At 36.5% G+C, this 15334-nt stretch overlaps 1 protein-coding gene across 1 annotated transcript; it reads right to left on the bottom strand.

Annotated features, from left to right (window-relative positions):
- Positions 1–5372: 5372 nt before the first annotated feature.
- LOC147543612 ((S)-coclaurine N-methyltransferase-like) lies at positions 5373–9609 on the bottom strand. The gene is made up of 8 exons (XM_086632299.1): positions 9306–9609; positions 9048–9156; positions 8652–8876; positions 7911–8010; positions 7695–7805; positions 7180–7263; positions 6980–7038; positions 5373–5740 (listed from the first exon to the last, which is right to left on the bottom strand). Exons 1-8 carry the CDS (start codon positions 9490–9492, stop codon positions 5548–5550), a joined length of 1068 nt encoding a protein of 355 aa, XP_086488425.1. The 5' UTR covers positions 9493–9609; the 3' UTR covers positions 5373–5547.
- Positions 9610–15334: the final 5725 nt, after the last annotated feature.

The raw sequence follows: 15334 nt of genomic DNA, 5'->3' as shown, positions 1-15334 counted from the left end.
GACTGTGAACTCATTAATATTGGTTATTCGGGACCTGTTTATACTTGGGTAAATGGAAAAGAGGTAACTACACATATTCGAGAACGACTTGACAGAGTTGTTGCATGTGAATCCAGCTTGGAGACTTAGAGTTTCCAATTTCAAATGTGAAACCTAGATTCAATAGTGATCATGCTCCAATCATATTGAATATAGAGAAATCAAAAATAAGATGTCAAATACCGTTTAGGTTTGAAGCCCACTGGACAGTATATGATGGGTTTGAAGATATAATGAAAGAGAGTTGGGGTACTATAAGAGGGGGATTTTTTTAATAAACTACCGCAACTAACAAAAAATTGAAGGTATAGAGCAAGGCAAATGTGGGTCAGATTTTTCATAACAGAAATCGAAAATGAGCTATTATCGGAATAGTCGAAACAACCGACCCAGAAAGTAATAGAGGAAGAAAATCGAGTGACTAAAAAGATTCACTAGTTCGAGAAAAATGGAGGAATTATTTTGGCTACAAAGGGCGAAGAAGCATTAGATCCAAGACATTGATTGGAATACGAGTTTCTTTCATCTACCAATTCTACATCGAAGAAGAAGAAATAATATTCATACCGTCAAGTTAGATGACCATTCTTGGTCGGATAATCCAACCGTTATTACTAATTTTGTTCTTGATTATTTTTACAGAGGCATCAAGACCTGAGCCAAAAACTGAATTTCCGGAAAACTTAGTATTTAACATATAGACCCTTAATGACAACTGAGAATTGGTCGATAAGCATCCCGCCTTCGATAGGTGAAGTATGGCAAACAATTAAGGAGATGAAATCATGTAAAGCACCATATGGATTCTCAACTATTTTTTACAAGAAGTGTTGGAATATCATAGGTGATGAAGTTACAGTACAAAACAGAAAGATTTTTGAAACACGTACGACAACTTTCGGGTGACTTAAATTATACTAATATTATTGCTCTTATACCTATGAAGAAAAATCCCGAGAACCCGATTAATTATAAACCTATCTCTTTATACAATGTTTTATATAGTTATTACCAAGATTATGACATAGAATCAGACCTCTACTCGAGAAGCTTATTTCAGATGTACAAAATGCTTTTATTACTGACGCACAGATTTCTGATATTATCATCATTGCTCCGGAGGTTTTTCATTCCTTATCACACACTATGGCGAAGGTTTTTGATCGAGTTGATTGGAAGTTTTTAGGAGAAGTGTTGAAGAGATATGGTATTATTGCAAACACACATTTATGATTATGAATTATGTGACTACGACATCTTTCTCTATATTGTTGAATGGCAGACCAAAAGGGAGATTCTATAGTGAAAGGGGGTTACAACAGGGGTGCCCACTTAGTCCTTATTTATTTATTCTATGTTCAGAAACTCTTACTCATTTGGTGGTTCAGGCGGAAGAAGAAGGGTTATATAATGGTTGAGAATTAATAGATATGCACCAAGTGTTAGTCACTTGATGTTTTCCGATGATTTATTCTTCTTTGGAAAGGCCTCGGACAACAATATTAATTCATCGAGAGGCTTATTAGATCCTTATGCTCAATGTTCGAGACAGAAAATAAATTTTATAAAATCAGCAACTCATATGAGTTCGAACTGTGATGAAGAGGAAAAAGGAGAAGGTGAAAAACTTGTTAGGAGTGAAGGAGATGGAGGACGCCGATGTTTATTTTGGAACTTTCTTTTAAAACCAAAATACAAAATATCATCATATGAGTTTTTGGTGCAAAAAGTGGAGAAGAAATTATCAGGATGGAAGAGAAGTACTTTATCCCATGTAGGTAGGACCATACTTTTGAAGATTGAATTATCTAGTATTCCTATATTATTTTTATCGACAAATTTGGTATCAAAGGGGGTGATGCAGAAACTTGAAAGATGTCATAAATTTTTTCGGTGGAGACACAATACAGAGAAGTCGAAGATGCACTACATAAACTGGAAAAAATTACAAGCAAATCAAAAGGATGGAGGATTGGGAATACGAAATTTGGAATTTGTTAATCGAGCACTAGTAGCAAAATTAGTGTGGAGGTTCAAAAATGAACCCAATGCACTTTGTGTTCGATCACTTAAGGCCAGATATCTTAAACATCTTGATTTCTGGTCTTTTGTTTATAAGTCGAATACTCCTTCCACAACTATTTGGAAGAACATACTTGAGTTAAGAGAAGAAGTGGAAAAGGGGTTATGTTATCTTATTGGCAATGGAAGAAGGGTTATAATTTGAGAGGACCCTTGGATCCCGACTTTAAAAGGTTTTAAATGTTGTTCCTCAGGTTGTGACTTGAGTTCATTTTATTTCTATCTTGTCTTGATTAAGACAGAATCTGAGTTGAAATAGGGAACTTCCTTTCTCCAAATTATAGAGAGATAGATAATAAGCGGATTATCAGTAATCCTTCTTTCGAGTTAACCGAGATAGACAAAATTAATAGAGTCGAGGCGAGAACAAATTCTCTTCCTTTAAGACATTTTACACCCCTGTAATGGTACCAACGATTAAGGTGTGCCTTCAGGATACAACGACTATCCTTTTCAGAATTTAAGATGGTACTCCTATAGTTTGAAAGCGGTGAACTTTCGTAAATAATATGAGCTCTTAGATCAATGCGAATAGATCTTCCAGACACTTGAATTATAACTTCACTCTGATACTTCTCTCTTCGGAATTACAGACACACCAGAATATTTCTAAAATCAGAATTATATTCCAAACACACTAGAATATTGATTTCAAGAGAGAAGATAATAGACGGAATTCACTCAGTGACTTCTTTCTTCAAAATTCTAAATATATTAGAATATTTCTAAAATTAGAATTATATTTCAGACACACCAGAATACTGATTTTAGAAGTGAAGAGAAGATAATGAATTGGATGAAGAATGGAATGAATTTGATTTCTTTTTGATAAACCAGAATTTCATTCATTGCATGAATTTGGGTTGTTTATATAGGATTTGAGGAGACACATTCGTTTAGGACACATCCTTTGGTTTTTTGGGACACAACTCTTTGAGAAGAGTTAATTATTCATCTGGTTTTGTCGTCTGGCTTGTGGAGCGTCAGATTAGGCTAAAAATCGTGGAGCGAACTCCCACTGTTTGATGGTGTTAGTTCTGTCCCGAATTTTGCCCAACAGATGAAGGAACCGGTTGTTGGAGTTAAAGATTTGGCTTATCCCAACCTTATCTCGACGCGGGTGGGACGAGAACCGTTGGATCCTCTCGGGTCCAACGCTTCTTGAGGCGTCAGACTAGGATCCTGGAGGATCTTGAGCGCGACCGTCAGATCTGGATAGTTTCCGCGGAGTGAACGTGAGCCGTCCATATCTAGACGTGTTCGCTTCGCTCAAATAGCCCTCAATCTGACTTGTCCAACTTGACGCTTTAGTTCATATTTTAACCGATCATCGTCCAAACTTTAAACTTGAATTTCTCATTCATCCGAGTTCGGATTCGAGTGTTTCTTGGCTCTAAATTGAAGAGCTCGACGAGACGAACACAATGGCACATTCCGTTTCTTAGTTTGACGAGTCAGTTCGAGCCAAAGTCGGGTCCGATTCCGACAGTAAACCTATTAGAACAAGCAGCGTAGAAGAGGTGGAACAATTGATTTTTGTAAATGAGTTGATTGATAACATGGGTACATGGAAGAAAGAAATGATAAAAATTACATTTGATATTATAGAAGCAAAAGAAATTCTGAAGATTAATCTCCCGACAAGAAATACAGAAGATAAAAATCATATGGACTCACATGGTTACGGGTGGATTTACAAGCAAGTCGGGTTCCACGCCATGGATGAAGGATAAACCATCTACTTCATTTAGGATCAAGCTTCCATAGTCATTGACATGGAAATCAGTTTGGTCAAAGGTTTAATTTGACACCTACAAAGAAAATGGCGTTACGATTTAACGTAGACATTTCTAAACTTTGTACGTATTGTAATCAAGAAGAGGAGGATATAGATAATATTTTCAGAAAATGTCGAATGGCGAGAGAAAATTAAATTTGCTCGCCATTGGAAATTAGAATGGAAGGAAGTCAAGACTCGGTGGGAACCACTAGACAGGGAAGATCTTAAAAAAGTAAACTTCGATGTCTGGTTTGTAGAAGGGGATGCGAAGCTCGCTGCTGTTTGTAGAAACTTTAAAGGGGAGTTTGTCATAACTATGGTGCAATCGACATTTGCATGCTCAGCCATAGAAGATAGACAAAGGCAGCTGGATTGACTCTACAGATAGCGAAGAACCTTAATCAATATAACTGCACCATTGAAGAAAATGCTCTGACTGTTATTAGAGCATGTTCGGGGCCAGAAAAAGAGATACCTTGGAAGATTCAATCTTTAATAACGGATATAAAAGAAGTGTCGCATACAATATCAAATTGTTTTTTTTTTCTTACTGTCATAGAAGTGCGAATGAAGTCGCACATCTATTAGCTCATGAAAAGTTTGGGATTAACTATGAGACGCCAATTGAATTGGTCGTTATCTTCTTAATATATTGTAAGTCAGTTGGAGATGGATAAATCCAACATTTCTTTGATTGATTATGATTAATAAAGCTAGGCTATGCCTATTTTCATAAAAAAAATCATATCAGTCACGAGTTGTAACAAAATTCATGTTTATTAGTCGTGACTAACTTTGGGGAATAAAAAAAATTCTCCGGAGAATAAAGACTTTTCTTAAAGCTAGTCAAATAAGATTGACTTTTATGTTTTTTTTTTTATTACTAAGGGACTTCTAATTTTTGGGAGTTCTCCTCCATCTCATCACCTCTCTGCCACCTCATCGCCATCTCATCATCTTCTCCGGCGAAGGTCGCCGGCCGGAAAATTTTCCGGCCGGCGACCTTCAAACATAAAAAAAAAAAAAAAAAAGTTTAATTTAATTTTTTTCTCTCTCCTCTCTCTCCAATTTTTTTTTTGTTTTCCTTTCCTTTCTCTCTAGAACAGATCTAGAGAGAGAGTAGATCTCGATCTACACGAACAGACCTGGTCTGTTCGTGATCTCGATATAGAGAGAGAGAGGAGAGAGAAAAAAAAAATTTTAATTTTAATTTTTTTTTTTTTTATGTTTGAAGGTTGCCGGCCGGCGACCTTCGCCGGAGAAGATGATGAGATGGCGATGAGGTGGTAGAGAGAGGTGATGAGATGGAGGAGAACTCCCAAAAAAATGTATTTTGTATTCCCCTTGAAAATTTATTTTCCGGAGAATTTTCAAAAAAATCTGGATTCCCTCGAGAATTTATTCCCCGGAGAATTTTCTTTATTCCCCAAAGCCGCGACCGTGATTAACTATCTAATGGAAACAAAAGAGCTTGGTCAAGAAATTAAATAATATAAGAGTATGTGTTCAGAACGCACAAAAACTTAGATAGCTTAAGGTCGATACAAATTAAGGTGGATACGAATTAAGTCTCTTAACAATGTATCGAAATGCAAAACATGACCGAAAAATCCAAGACAATGATGAAAATACTAAATCCCAAATTCCTATTTTTTCTTGAATAGAAAATGAGCAACCATCCATTCTTCTCCATTGTTGTATCCAAATAACTCCGCCACAGAGATAAAAAATGTTCGCCAATACACAGTCCATTTCACTGCTGATTCCTTACCGTAAGTTGACTCCATTATCGGCTTTATAGAGTTCAAGTTTTTGTCCATTCTTTTAAGCCACTCTTCACTGCAAAAACAAGAACATAATTATATATAGAAAGTGAAGAGAGATTGTCTTGTAAGAGTAAGCTAGTGGTTCTTACTTGTTCTAAATGAGATGTGAAATCTGACATGAAGTCTAAGTTGACTTAGTTCGGATTTCAGAATGTTTGGTCTGGGTTGACTCGTGATGCTTGACTTGTCTGAATGACTAATTTGGGTTCATCTTGGTCCATTTGAGTCGAGAGATTCAGATTCAAACAATTACGGAAAAAACACCACCTAAGAGTTTGTTAGCATGTATTCACACCACCGAAAGTGCATGCTTTGTATAGTGGAACTATGGGAAAAATATCAGTTCTGAATTGGGTAGTCCTAAAGCTTTTAATGGCATAATAAATTGATTGAAAAACCAACTAGAATCGAGTGTTTAAGATTAATTGTTACTAGTTTGCATCACTAACTGATGGGATTACTAGAAAGGTTTGGAATTATTTTTTGACGCTTACTTTGAACTTGGGCCCTCTATATCTACAGCCGTCTGACTTTTTTAACCATTGGAAAGGTGATAGGTTTGATAAAATGAGAGGTTTCCAACTTTCCACTCTGTAGCTTTACCTCTTGCTATCTGGTCAACTATGAGGCTGGAATGGAATAACGGGGCGTTTGAAAATAGAGAAGCCTCACTTCAACAAATGATTTCTTGGGTCAACTCAAATTCTTCCTATACATTTGCGAAGGGAGTAATTTAGCTTTTAGAAATGTTGAGTGGTTAGATTACCACCGAAATTGAGAAGAAATAATGTCTTTCATGTAACTTTCTTTTGTTCTCCATCTGATCAAGGTTGGTTCAATATAACTATTTTCTGAAAAAGATAATGGGAGGGATTACAAGCAAGGTTGTGAGGGGCAACTAAGTGTGGAGCAACTAAGTGTGGGGCAGAGGAGTGAAATAAGTGGAGTGCACATATTATACGAGTATATATATTTATATATATATATATATATATATATAGCATATTCAGTGTTTATATAATATGGTTATAAGGTTATTTGAATATTATACGCCATAATGAGTCAATTTAATCAACGCTAAGTAATATATAGTGTATAAGAAAATACAATTCTTAAATGAGAGACAACCCAACACTAAGGTATGCGAGGTTGAGCTGAAATCAGAAAGGAAGAGCAACTACCTTATGAAATAGAGACCTTTAGAGTTTGGAATTACGAAACCCATTATAATGGGAAAAAAAAAAGTTCTTACCTTGTTTGTGCGTAATGCTTCCCATTTACTAGCCAATGGTTGACAACAGAAACATCGTCCTACAAATCACCGAAAACCCAAAAAGGTATATTCATAATGAAGCTAATTTTCATTCTCGGTTTCTAGATATACTAGATAAGTGAGGCTAATCCTAGAACTTCGTAACGCTAAATATGGTATAAATATGTAGTTTAACTTACCTGGAAGTAAAGAAGTAGATTAGCAGATGGCATTGTCCCTCCAGTGAAGAAGTATCTAGTTATCCAGTCATCTTCACTTGTATCCTGCATCAGAATTGAATTGAGTTGATATTCATATTCGTAAAGTTTGTGAATCATGAATGTCAATTTTGGTGTCTGGCTGGATTATATAGATTACGGACGCTTAATACTAGGTTTGCTGATATTTTCAATTTTAGTACACAGAAGGTTCTAATACTCTTGTCATCAAGATCCATATAGACTATGATGAAAGCTTTTTCCAAGTAAAGACTAGATAGCCAAGTTTGTAAGTCGATATATCATGGTAGGTAGCTCGTCTGGGTTGAGTTCGGGTCCCTTCCGGAAAGATTGAACTTAGGGTGCGGGCTTGGGTGGCCACATGACTATCATTTTACCTGTTCTTTCCTCCGGTGTTGTCGTTTACTCGGGCTTTTGTTTGATTACCACGTAATCCGAAAACGAAGGAAGACAACAAATATAATTTCAGTGAATACCTCAAAATGGTAAGCAAATGCTTTGTGACAAAAGTGATGAACAAAAAGGAGGCTATCTTGTTTCATCCAGTTAGATATCTTCTTAAGAAGCTCCTTATAGTTCTTCATGTGCTGTTTGTAAGAGATAAGCATGAAAACTCAATCAAAACATGACCAACAAACTTAGTATCTTACACTACTTACAAGTTGCAAGAGTCTCAAAATAAAAATGCATACCTCAAACATCTCAATTGATACAATCCTATCATAAGAGGCCTCCATCTCATGTGTACTAATATCCGCTACAATGATCTCCACATTATTCAAATTCAGCTCCCTATAGACAGAAAAAACCACCACGATTATATGATTCGGTTGGTACTCCCTCACCCACCCACCCAAATAATATATTCACCGGCATTTTCAGTGATGAATGAAAGACAGGTTATATTACTAATCCACTTAAGTAAAAATGCATCCCAATTCCTATGTGTCAGGAAACGTTAACAGCTCGAACATAAGTGCATTTTTATTAGCACAACACCCGCATCTTCTAAATAATTCCACAGTTACGTGTGTTTAGGTGAGAGTAGTACTCAGATCGGCAACCTCGTAGAAACAAGAATACAACCAATAGTAGACTACCTTGAGCTATACTTATAAGTTCCCATGGATACACCCAAACAAGTTCAAATACCTAGGTAGCTTGAGTCAATATATGGGTTACCCCAGCCTATCTAAACCAACCCTCTCGATAAAAATCCTAGTTCCACCTTGTCCTGAAAGTCCTTGAGTTGCAACCAGTTTCAATATAACATACATAAATGAGTAATTCTTGCATATACTAGCTACTTTACTCAAGATCCCTTCCAATTATTATCGACCTATGAAAAGTTCAATATGAAAGCAAAACCTAGTGGTGTAGTTTGATTTCTACCCACCAAAACCAGAATATAAGTATACACCTAAGTATAATACCTGGACTGTTCTTCAATATGTGCTTTCTGAGTTACCGAATTGCATATCCCTGTAATCTTGCAATTGCTATACTTTTGTGCAATGTATAAAGAAAGGGATCCCCATCCACACCCAACATCAAGAACAGTATGACCATCTTTTATTTGTGCTCTCTCACAGTAAAGTTCCAACATTGCTTCTTCTGCATCTTCCAAGCTCTTAGACTCATCAGTGAAGTAACAACAGCTACACCACCAAGTTAATCAGATAGGTCAGACATCACGAGTCAGACAAAAACAAATATTCTGAAATTTGACGGGAATCAATTAAAAACATCAAGTCAAGTCAGATTTCAAATCTGACTTAATGAAAAAAAAAAAAAAACAAGTACTACCCAGGTAATGATGATGAAAATACCTGTATTTCATATGTGAACCAAGAACAAGGTTGAAAAAAGAAGTGGGTAATTCATAATGTTGGGTTTTAGCTGTATCAGTTTTGATTGCTATTGGCATCTCTTCTAATGCTGCATAATTAGTAATCAAAAGTGAATAGATTAGTTTTGAAATTGAAATCTACATGAAAAGAATACTGAAAATAAAGTGATTCTGAATTGGTTAATTACTGAAATTTGAGAGACGGAAGAAGGGGTGGGTCATGGGTGGGTGAACTTACAGCGAAGAAATTGAAGAAGATCAGAGAGTTGAAGATCTGAAGTGGGTTTATAACCCAATCGAAGTCGACTTGCTAATAACAATTTAGTGAGTTTCCTAATCACAACATCTGGTAATAGATTTCTCTCAAGTGAACTCAGCATAACTTTTACTGTAGCATTATATGGTACCTGTATCAACGCATCCATGGCCTCTCTCTGTCTCTTCTCTCTTTCTATCTTATCCTTCAAGAAATGAAACTCTCTCTCTCTCTCTCTATCAAGAAAATGAAAACTTTGTAACGCAGAGACCAAAGGGTAGGAACACTGAAATGTTCTGATAGGGATTGATGCCATTTATAGTATATTTTAATGGGAAATGATAGAGTGACTTAGAAATTGGTACTTAGAGGGTGTAGAAATAAAAGTGGTCCCCACCGTAGTCAAACTTTGAAAAAACCTTGTCTTTGAGTGATTCCACATCAGCTGGACATTAAAATGCCCAAAAAATTTGAGCTCTCTAGCATCTCCCTATTTTAATAAGTCATGTACAGATGTAGCTGAAATAAGCACCTACGTAAAATGTTATGAGCCATAGGATTTTGATACTAGTTAGATTCTAGGTAACTAGAAGGGAAGTTCATCGAAGGGCATCTACAATGCAAAACGCAAAAAAAATCTACATTTATCATACGTGTCAATTTCTTATTGAGATTCTCACTCTGAGAGCATCTACAATGCAAAACGCAAAAAAAATCTCTATTTATCATACGTGTCAATTTCTTATTGAGACTCTCACTCTGAGAGCATCTCCAATAGAATACTCAATCTTAGAAACTCTGAGTGTCACATATGATTTTTAAGCAATTTTGTTAAAAACTCTCTCCTATACAACACTCTACTTGGATCTCTAAAATGATTCGTCGAGGGTGTAATGTCCTCTTGAGATATCTAATTGTCTAACTCGTGAATATTTGATTTTCAGCCAAGAGAAATCGAGTCTTTTATATTTTCTAAATAACTAATTATTTATTTACAAAATTAATTATGCCACATAAGTAAATAAGATAATTTAAGAGTTTTATGTTGGACACACAAAAAATTGAAGATCTCTATTGTCGCCACCTAGGAGTAAGAGTCTCAATTGGAACTTGACAAATAGGATGAATAGAGATTTTTTAGAGCATCTCCAATGCAACAATCAACTTGAAAAACTCAATTTGACAAATAGGATTACTTGAGTTGTTAACAAAAAACACTCCAATACAACATTCATCTAAAATCTCAATGTGATGTGGCAACAATAAATATTGGGATACTCAAAAGAAAACTCAAGTCCACATCACCATTTTATATATTAAAATAAAAAACAAGAGTAATGCTAAAGTGAATGTTGAGTTTTTTTTAGTGTTGCATTGGAGAAGTATTTTGAGTTGAGGATCTCAATTGTGCCAACTATAAAAGAAAATCTCAATTCATACTTGACACATTGGATTAATTGAGTTTTTGTTGGGTGTTGCATTGGAGATGATCTTAGGTGGCGAAAATAGAGATCCTCAGTTTTTTGTGTCTCCAATACTATATCTTTTTTACTTATGTGACATAGTTATTTTTGTAAAGAAATAATTTGGTATTTGGAAAATATAGAAGACTCAATTTCTATTGGTTGAAATTCAAATATTAATGAGTTAGACAATTAGAGATATCTCAATAGTGTCCTCTTGAGATATCTCTATTCCACCCTGGACACGTCATCTTAGAAATCCTAATAAAGTGTTGCATTGGAGAGAGTTTTTAAGAAAAAATTCTAAAAATCGTATGTGGCATTAAGGGTTTCTAAGATTGAGTCTTGCATTGGAGATGCTCTAATATATGAACCGACGATTTTGGTTGAGACACATGGCCTGTAAGTATGATGCGGGGACAATTAGATTTGGGGATAAGTTTTTGATATTTTTTTTTTGAGAAAAGTTTTGTAGTTTTTTAGTAGTTTCTTGACTGTCTACACGTAGTTGCCCAAGTAGGGGTGCACTCAAGTCGAACTTTTAACGAGCTGTTCGAGTTTGGCTCGACTATTGCTCGTGCTCGATTCGAAGATTAACCAGTACGAGCTTAACACGAGCCTAAAATCAAGGTCGTTTATGTAAACTAGTCGAGCTTGATCATTCTTTAGTGTATCTCGAGCTACTCGTGAACAACTCGTTTAACATACTATGTATAATAGTGTAGTACATAATTACATATTAGTATTGAAACTTGTACATGGAATATCAACCATTAAAAGATTATTGGAATATGAATCATTAATCATTAATATTATTGTTGTATGTGACAAATGATCATTGAAGTATTTTGATAATTTAGGAATTAAGTTGTTTTAATTTGAAGTATTTTCATAAACGAGCTTAAGACAATGCGAGCTCGAGCTCTTTCAAATATATACGAGCCGAGTTCGAAAGTGGACAATTACTTGACCGAGCTCGAGCTTGAGCAAACAGTCAAAGACATTAACCGAGCTTGAACATCTTACTACTCGGTTCGGATCGGTTCGATTATACCCCTACTCCCAAGTAATGGTGAACATCGGTTGGATAACCGATTTTTTGGGCCAATCCAAAGTCCAACCCGAAGGGTTCGGTTATTTCAAATCTCAATCCGAACCAATCCGTTCATGGTTTGGTTCGGTTACCGATCAGAACGGTGCATGAACGGTTTGCTTCGGTTGAATAACCGAACCACCTGTCACATTTTACAATATATTTTTTTTCCACATTTCCGACTTAAAAATCTGCTACAATTATACTTTAGACATGCCTAGATGTGCCTAATTAACCCGACATAGGTTCTCAACAATCAAGGAAGATAAAAAAGACGATAAAGATAAGTTTTCTAATTGTTGTTTTTGATTTTCTGATTTTTTTAATATGGGAATATTTTGATATTTTGATGGAATTAACTTTACTATTGAATCTCAGTTATCCATCATTCCCGTCATATATATTTATACATAAAAATAATAATAAACGGGTTGGTTCGGTTTTATTCAGTTATCCGTCAACCAAATCCATAAACTGATCCAAACCACTCGGTTTTGACCTTTTAACACCCGAACCTATCCGGACCACCATTGGATCGGTCTCCAAACCGTCCAAATCTGTTTGGATCGGATTGGTCGGTTCAGATACTAAATGTACACCCTTACTCCCAAGTGGTTGATAGTGTTGACATAAACATGATGCACCCGAAAAGGTTGCACACCCAAGCGGAGGTATCAAGTAGTAATCCGACAAAGCCGGGATCGATCCAAGGATAGGAAGGCAATTTGGATATCGAATGGTCTTATTCGTCGGTTCAGATATCAAAGGCTTACTTAGACAAAAGCGAAAGTAAATGAAGATAATGAAAGGTTTTTAAACGAATAAGCACTAAGAGAATAAAGGAAGTAAAACAAACTAAAATATCAATGTGAGAAGGCGAGAGAGATTCGAGAGAAGAGTTGAAGGAACAAGAGTAGGGAGGCAACAAATAAGTGAGAGAAGTGTCGAGGTCCGGGAATCCGTTGTGGTGAACCTACAACTATTTACGGTCCAATCGAATATATTGATACAAGCCTAGTCTCGATTCCTACGGTGGATGTTCATAAGCACTACGTATGTCCGGAGATAATACTTAGTCAAACAAACTTCCCAAACAATTAAAACCGAATCATCGAAAATGTCGTCTAGCCGCCTAACTATGTGAAGTGCATGACAAGACACATGAAATTTGGATCTAGACTACGATCGATATCGATCACTTTGCCTAATCGATTAACTATGCGAAGTACTTGATAAGACACATGAAAAACGATTGAAACAAGTAATCAAAATAAGAGAACATCAATTTATTATCAAAACATTAAATCATCACATAGATAATCATAAATTCATCACATTTCATCTCATTAACGACACACTTGATTTAGCTAACTTGGTGATAAGTAATAAATGAAAAGAAGATGATGAGAAATCCCCCTTTTTCGATGTGGTTCAAGGCTAGGTTCGTCGGAATTGAGTAGTTAAGGTTCAGCCGATCTCCCCTTAGCAAATTTCTGGATTTCCCCTTAACAGTGCATAATGGGCCTCCCCGAGCAAAAATCAGATCTCCCCTTAGCAACCAGACTCATCTTCTTCATTTAAAACCCACCACCATTAAAGCTTCACCAAGCTTTCTTTTCTAATCACTTTTAATCAAAAACCAAATCAAACAACATGGGTAGCTAGCCAATGGTGTGGGAAGCAAAAGCCCTAAGTTTTCCAGCCAAGAAAGTGGCCGGAACACCATGAAAAATCCGGCCAAAGACAAGAAGATTCCAGTCAAAATAGCTTAGATCCGAGCTGGTAGCTGCTGTCCCGAGCATGTCCGACCTGCAGCCGCGTCCCGTGAAGAAAGCCGTGCTGCAAACGCGTCCCGGAGTGCCGGATCTGCTCTGTCCCGACCTGTTGCTGCTGCCCGAGCTGGTCTGCGCGGACTGGAAGCTTCCCTGCTATTCCGGCCTGCTGTCCCGTGCCCCTTGAAGTTTTCCCGAGCTGCTGGCCGCGACTTGCTCCTCCCGAGCTGCTACTCGTGTTGCAGCCCGAGCAGCAGCTCGGCCGGCCAAAGCTAGGCTGGCCTAGTGTGCTGGCCGGCCTATGCTTTGGCCGGATCCTCCTTCTTCTTGCTCTCTTTTTCTCTCTCTATCAAAACCTTCAAGCTCTCTAACTCAAAGAACAAAAACCCTAGCCTCTTGCCTCTTTTCTCTCTCTTCCTTGGTGCTTGGTCAAGAAGATGATGAATAGTGTCTCCCCCTTTTGATTTCTTTTTCTCACTTGTGTATACACAACCCTAGACTTGACTTAGTCAAACTTGACTAAGTCTTAGGCCATTTTGACTTGGACCAAAAAGGTGCCCATAGAATATCTATTATTCTCTTCCTCTTTGGGCTCTTGGGTTGGGCTTCTTTCTAAAGCAAGGGAGTGCCTTCATCGAATCGTTGTTTCAAGACCGAACCTCGGCTTCTTTCCTTCACAACTTCTCCGTCCGAACTCCGAATCGAGTTCCGTTTTCACCGTCGGACTCGTCATTGACTTCACTTGTTGTTTGACTTCTGATTTTGACCAAAATGACCAAAATACCCCTGGTGCTCTTTTCTTCCCTTTTGCCGCATAAGATGAAAATGTGATAATTCGCTCTCTTTATTCCGAATTACACGCCAAACCCCAAATAAACTACCTAGCAATAAAAACACATAAATAATTAGAAATAAAACTCGAAAAGAACTAACTAATCAAAGTTAAGTGACCTAAATGTGGTATTTTCACGCCACATCAAAACTCCAAAATTCAGGAGGTTTCATGTTTATTGAATTTGAGTTATTAAAGGTATAAATAATGTAATAAGTTTGTCGAGCTCTCGTTCTCTTTCACGTTGTTGGGCTTTTCGATCTCTTTCATTATTAGTTTAACTTAGCGATTATCGTGCTTATCACATCTTCATGATATATCAATGCTTTGTGACGACTAACGTAGATCGTAGTCAATTTCTCGAAAAGAAAAAGTAGTTTCTTGACTACACAAACGACAAAGTATTGACATCGTTTCGTTATTTGACCATTTTTATGGGTTGTGCTACCAGCGTTGTGCCAAATTGCTATAAGGCGACAACTTTATTATTAGTTGGTCAAAATATTATAAGCTTTATTAACACCCACGTAAAATGCAATAAGTCAGAGGGCCAAGCTCCGCTTATCCCTTCACTTCTTTTCTTCTTCTTCTTCATTTTAAGTTTGATTTTTCTTTCAGAATTTTCACCAAACTCTTATATTTAACTGTCTTTTTAAGACAACTAATATTTGTAGTTCGTTTTTTGAAGAAAGATTTCAAAAAATCTCAATTTTTGTTCAAATTCGTCCTAAACACCACAATATTTTTTTTATTATTTCATCCTTAAATCTGGTGTTTGAGAGGTTAAACCCTTGAAAAATAATTGGCATCGATTTTGGGTTGATTTCGAATGATTTTGAAGTGATCTTTAA

The sequence above is a fragment of the Eschscholzia californica genome, unplaced genomic scaffold (assembly GCF_041429995.1).
Source record: "Eschscholzia californica isolate CP2 unplaced genomic scaffold, dmEscCali1.0.p SCAF_4, whole genome shotgun sequence".
In the NCBI taxonomy this organism is placed as follows: domain Eukaryota; kingdom Viridiplantae; phylum Streptophyta; class Magnoliopsida; order Ranunculales; family Papaveraceae; genus Eschscholzia; species Eschscholzia californica.
Note: the sequence above shows the minus strand (reverse complement) of the source record. Positions and strands in the feature narration are given on the sequence as shown.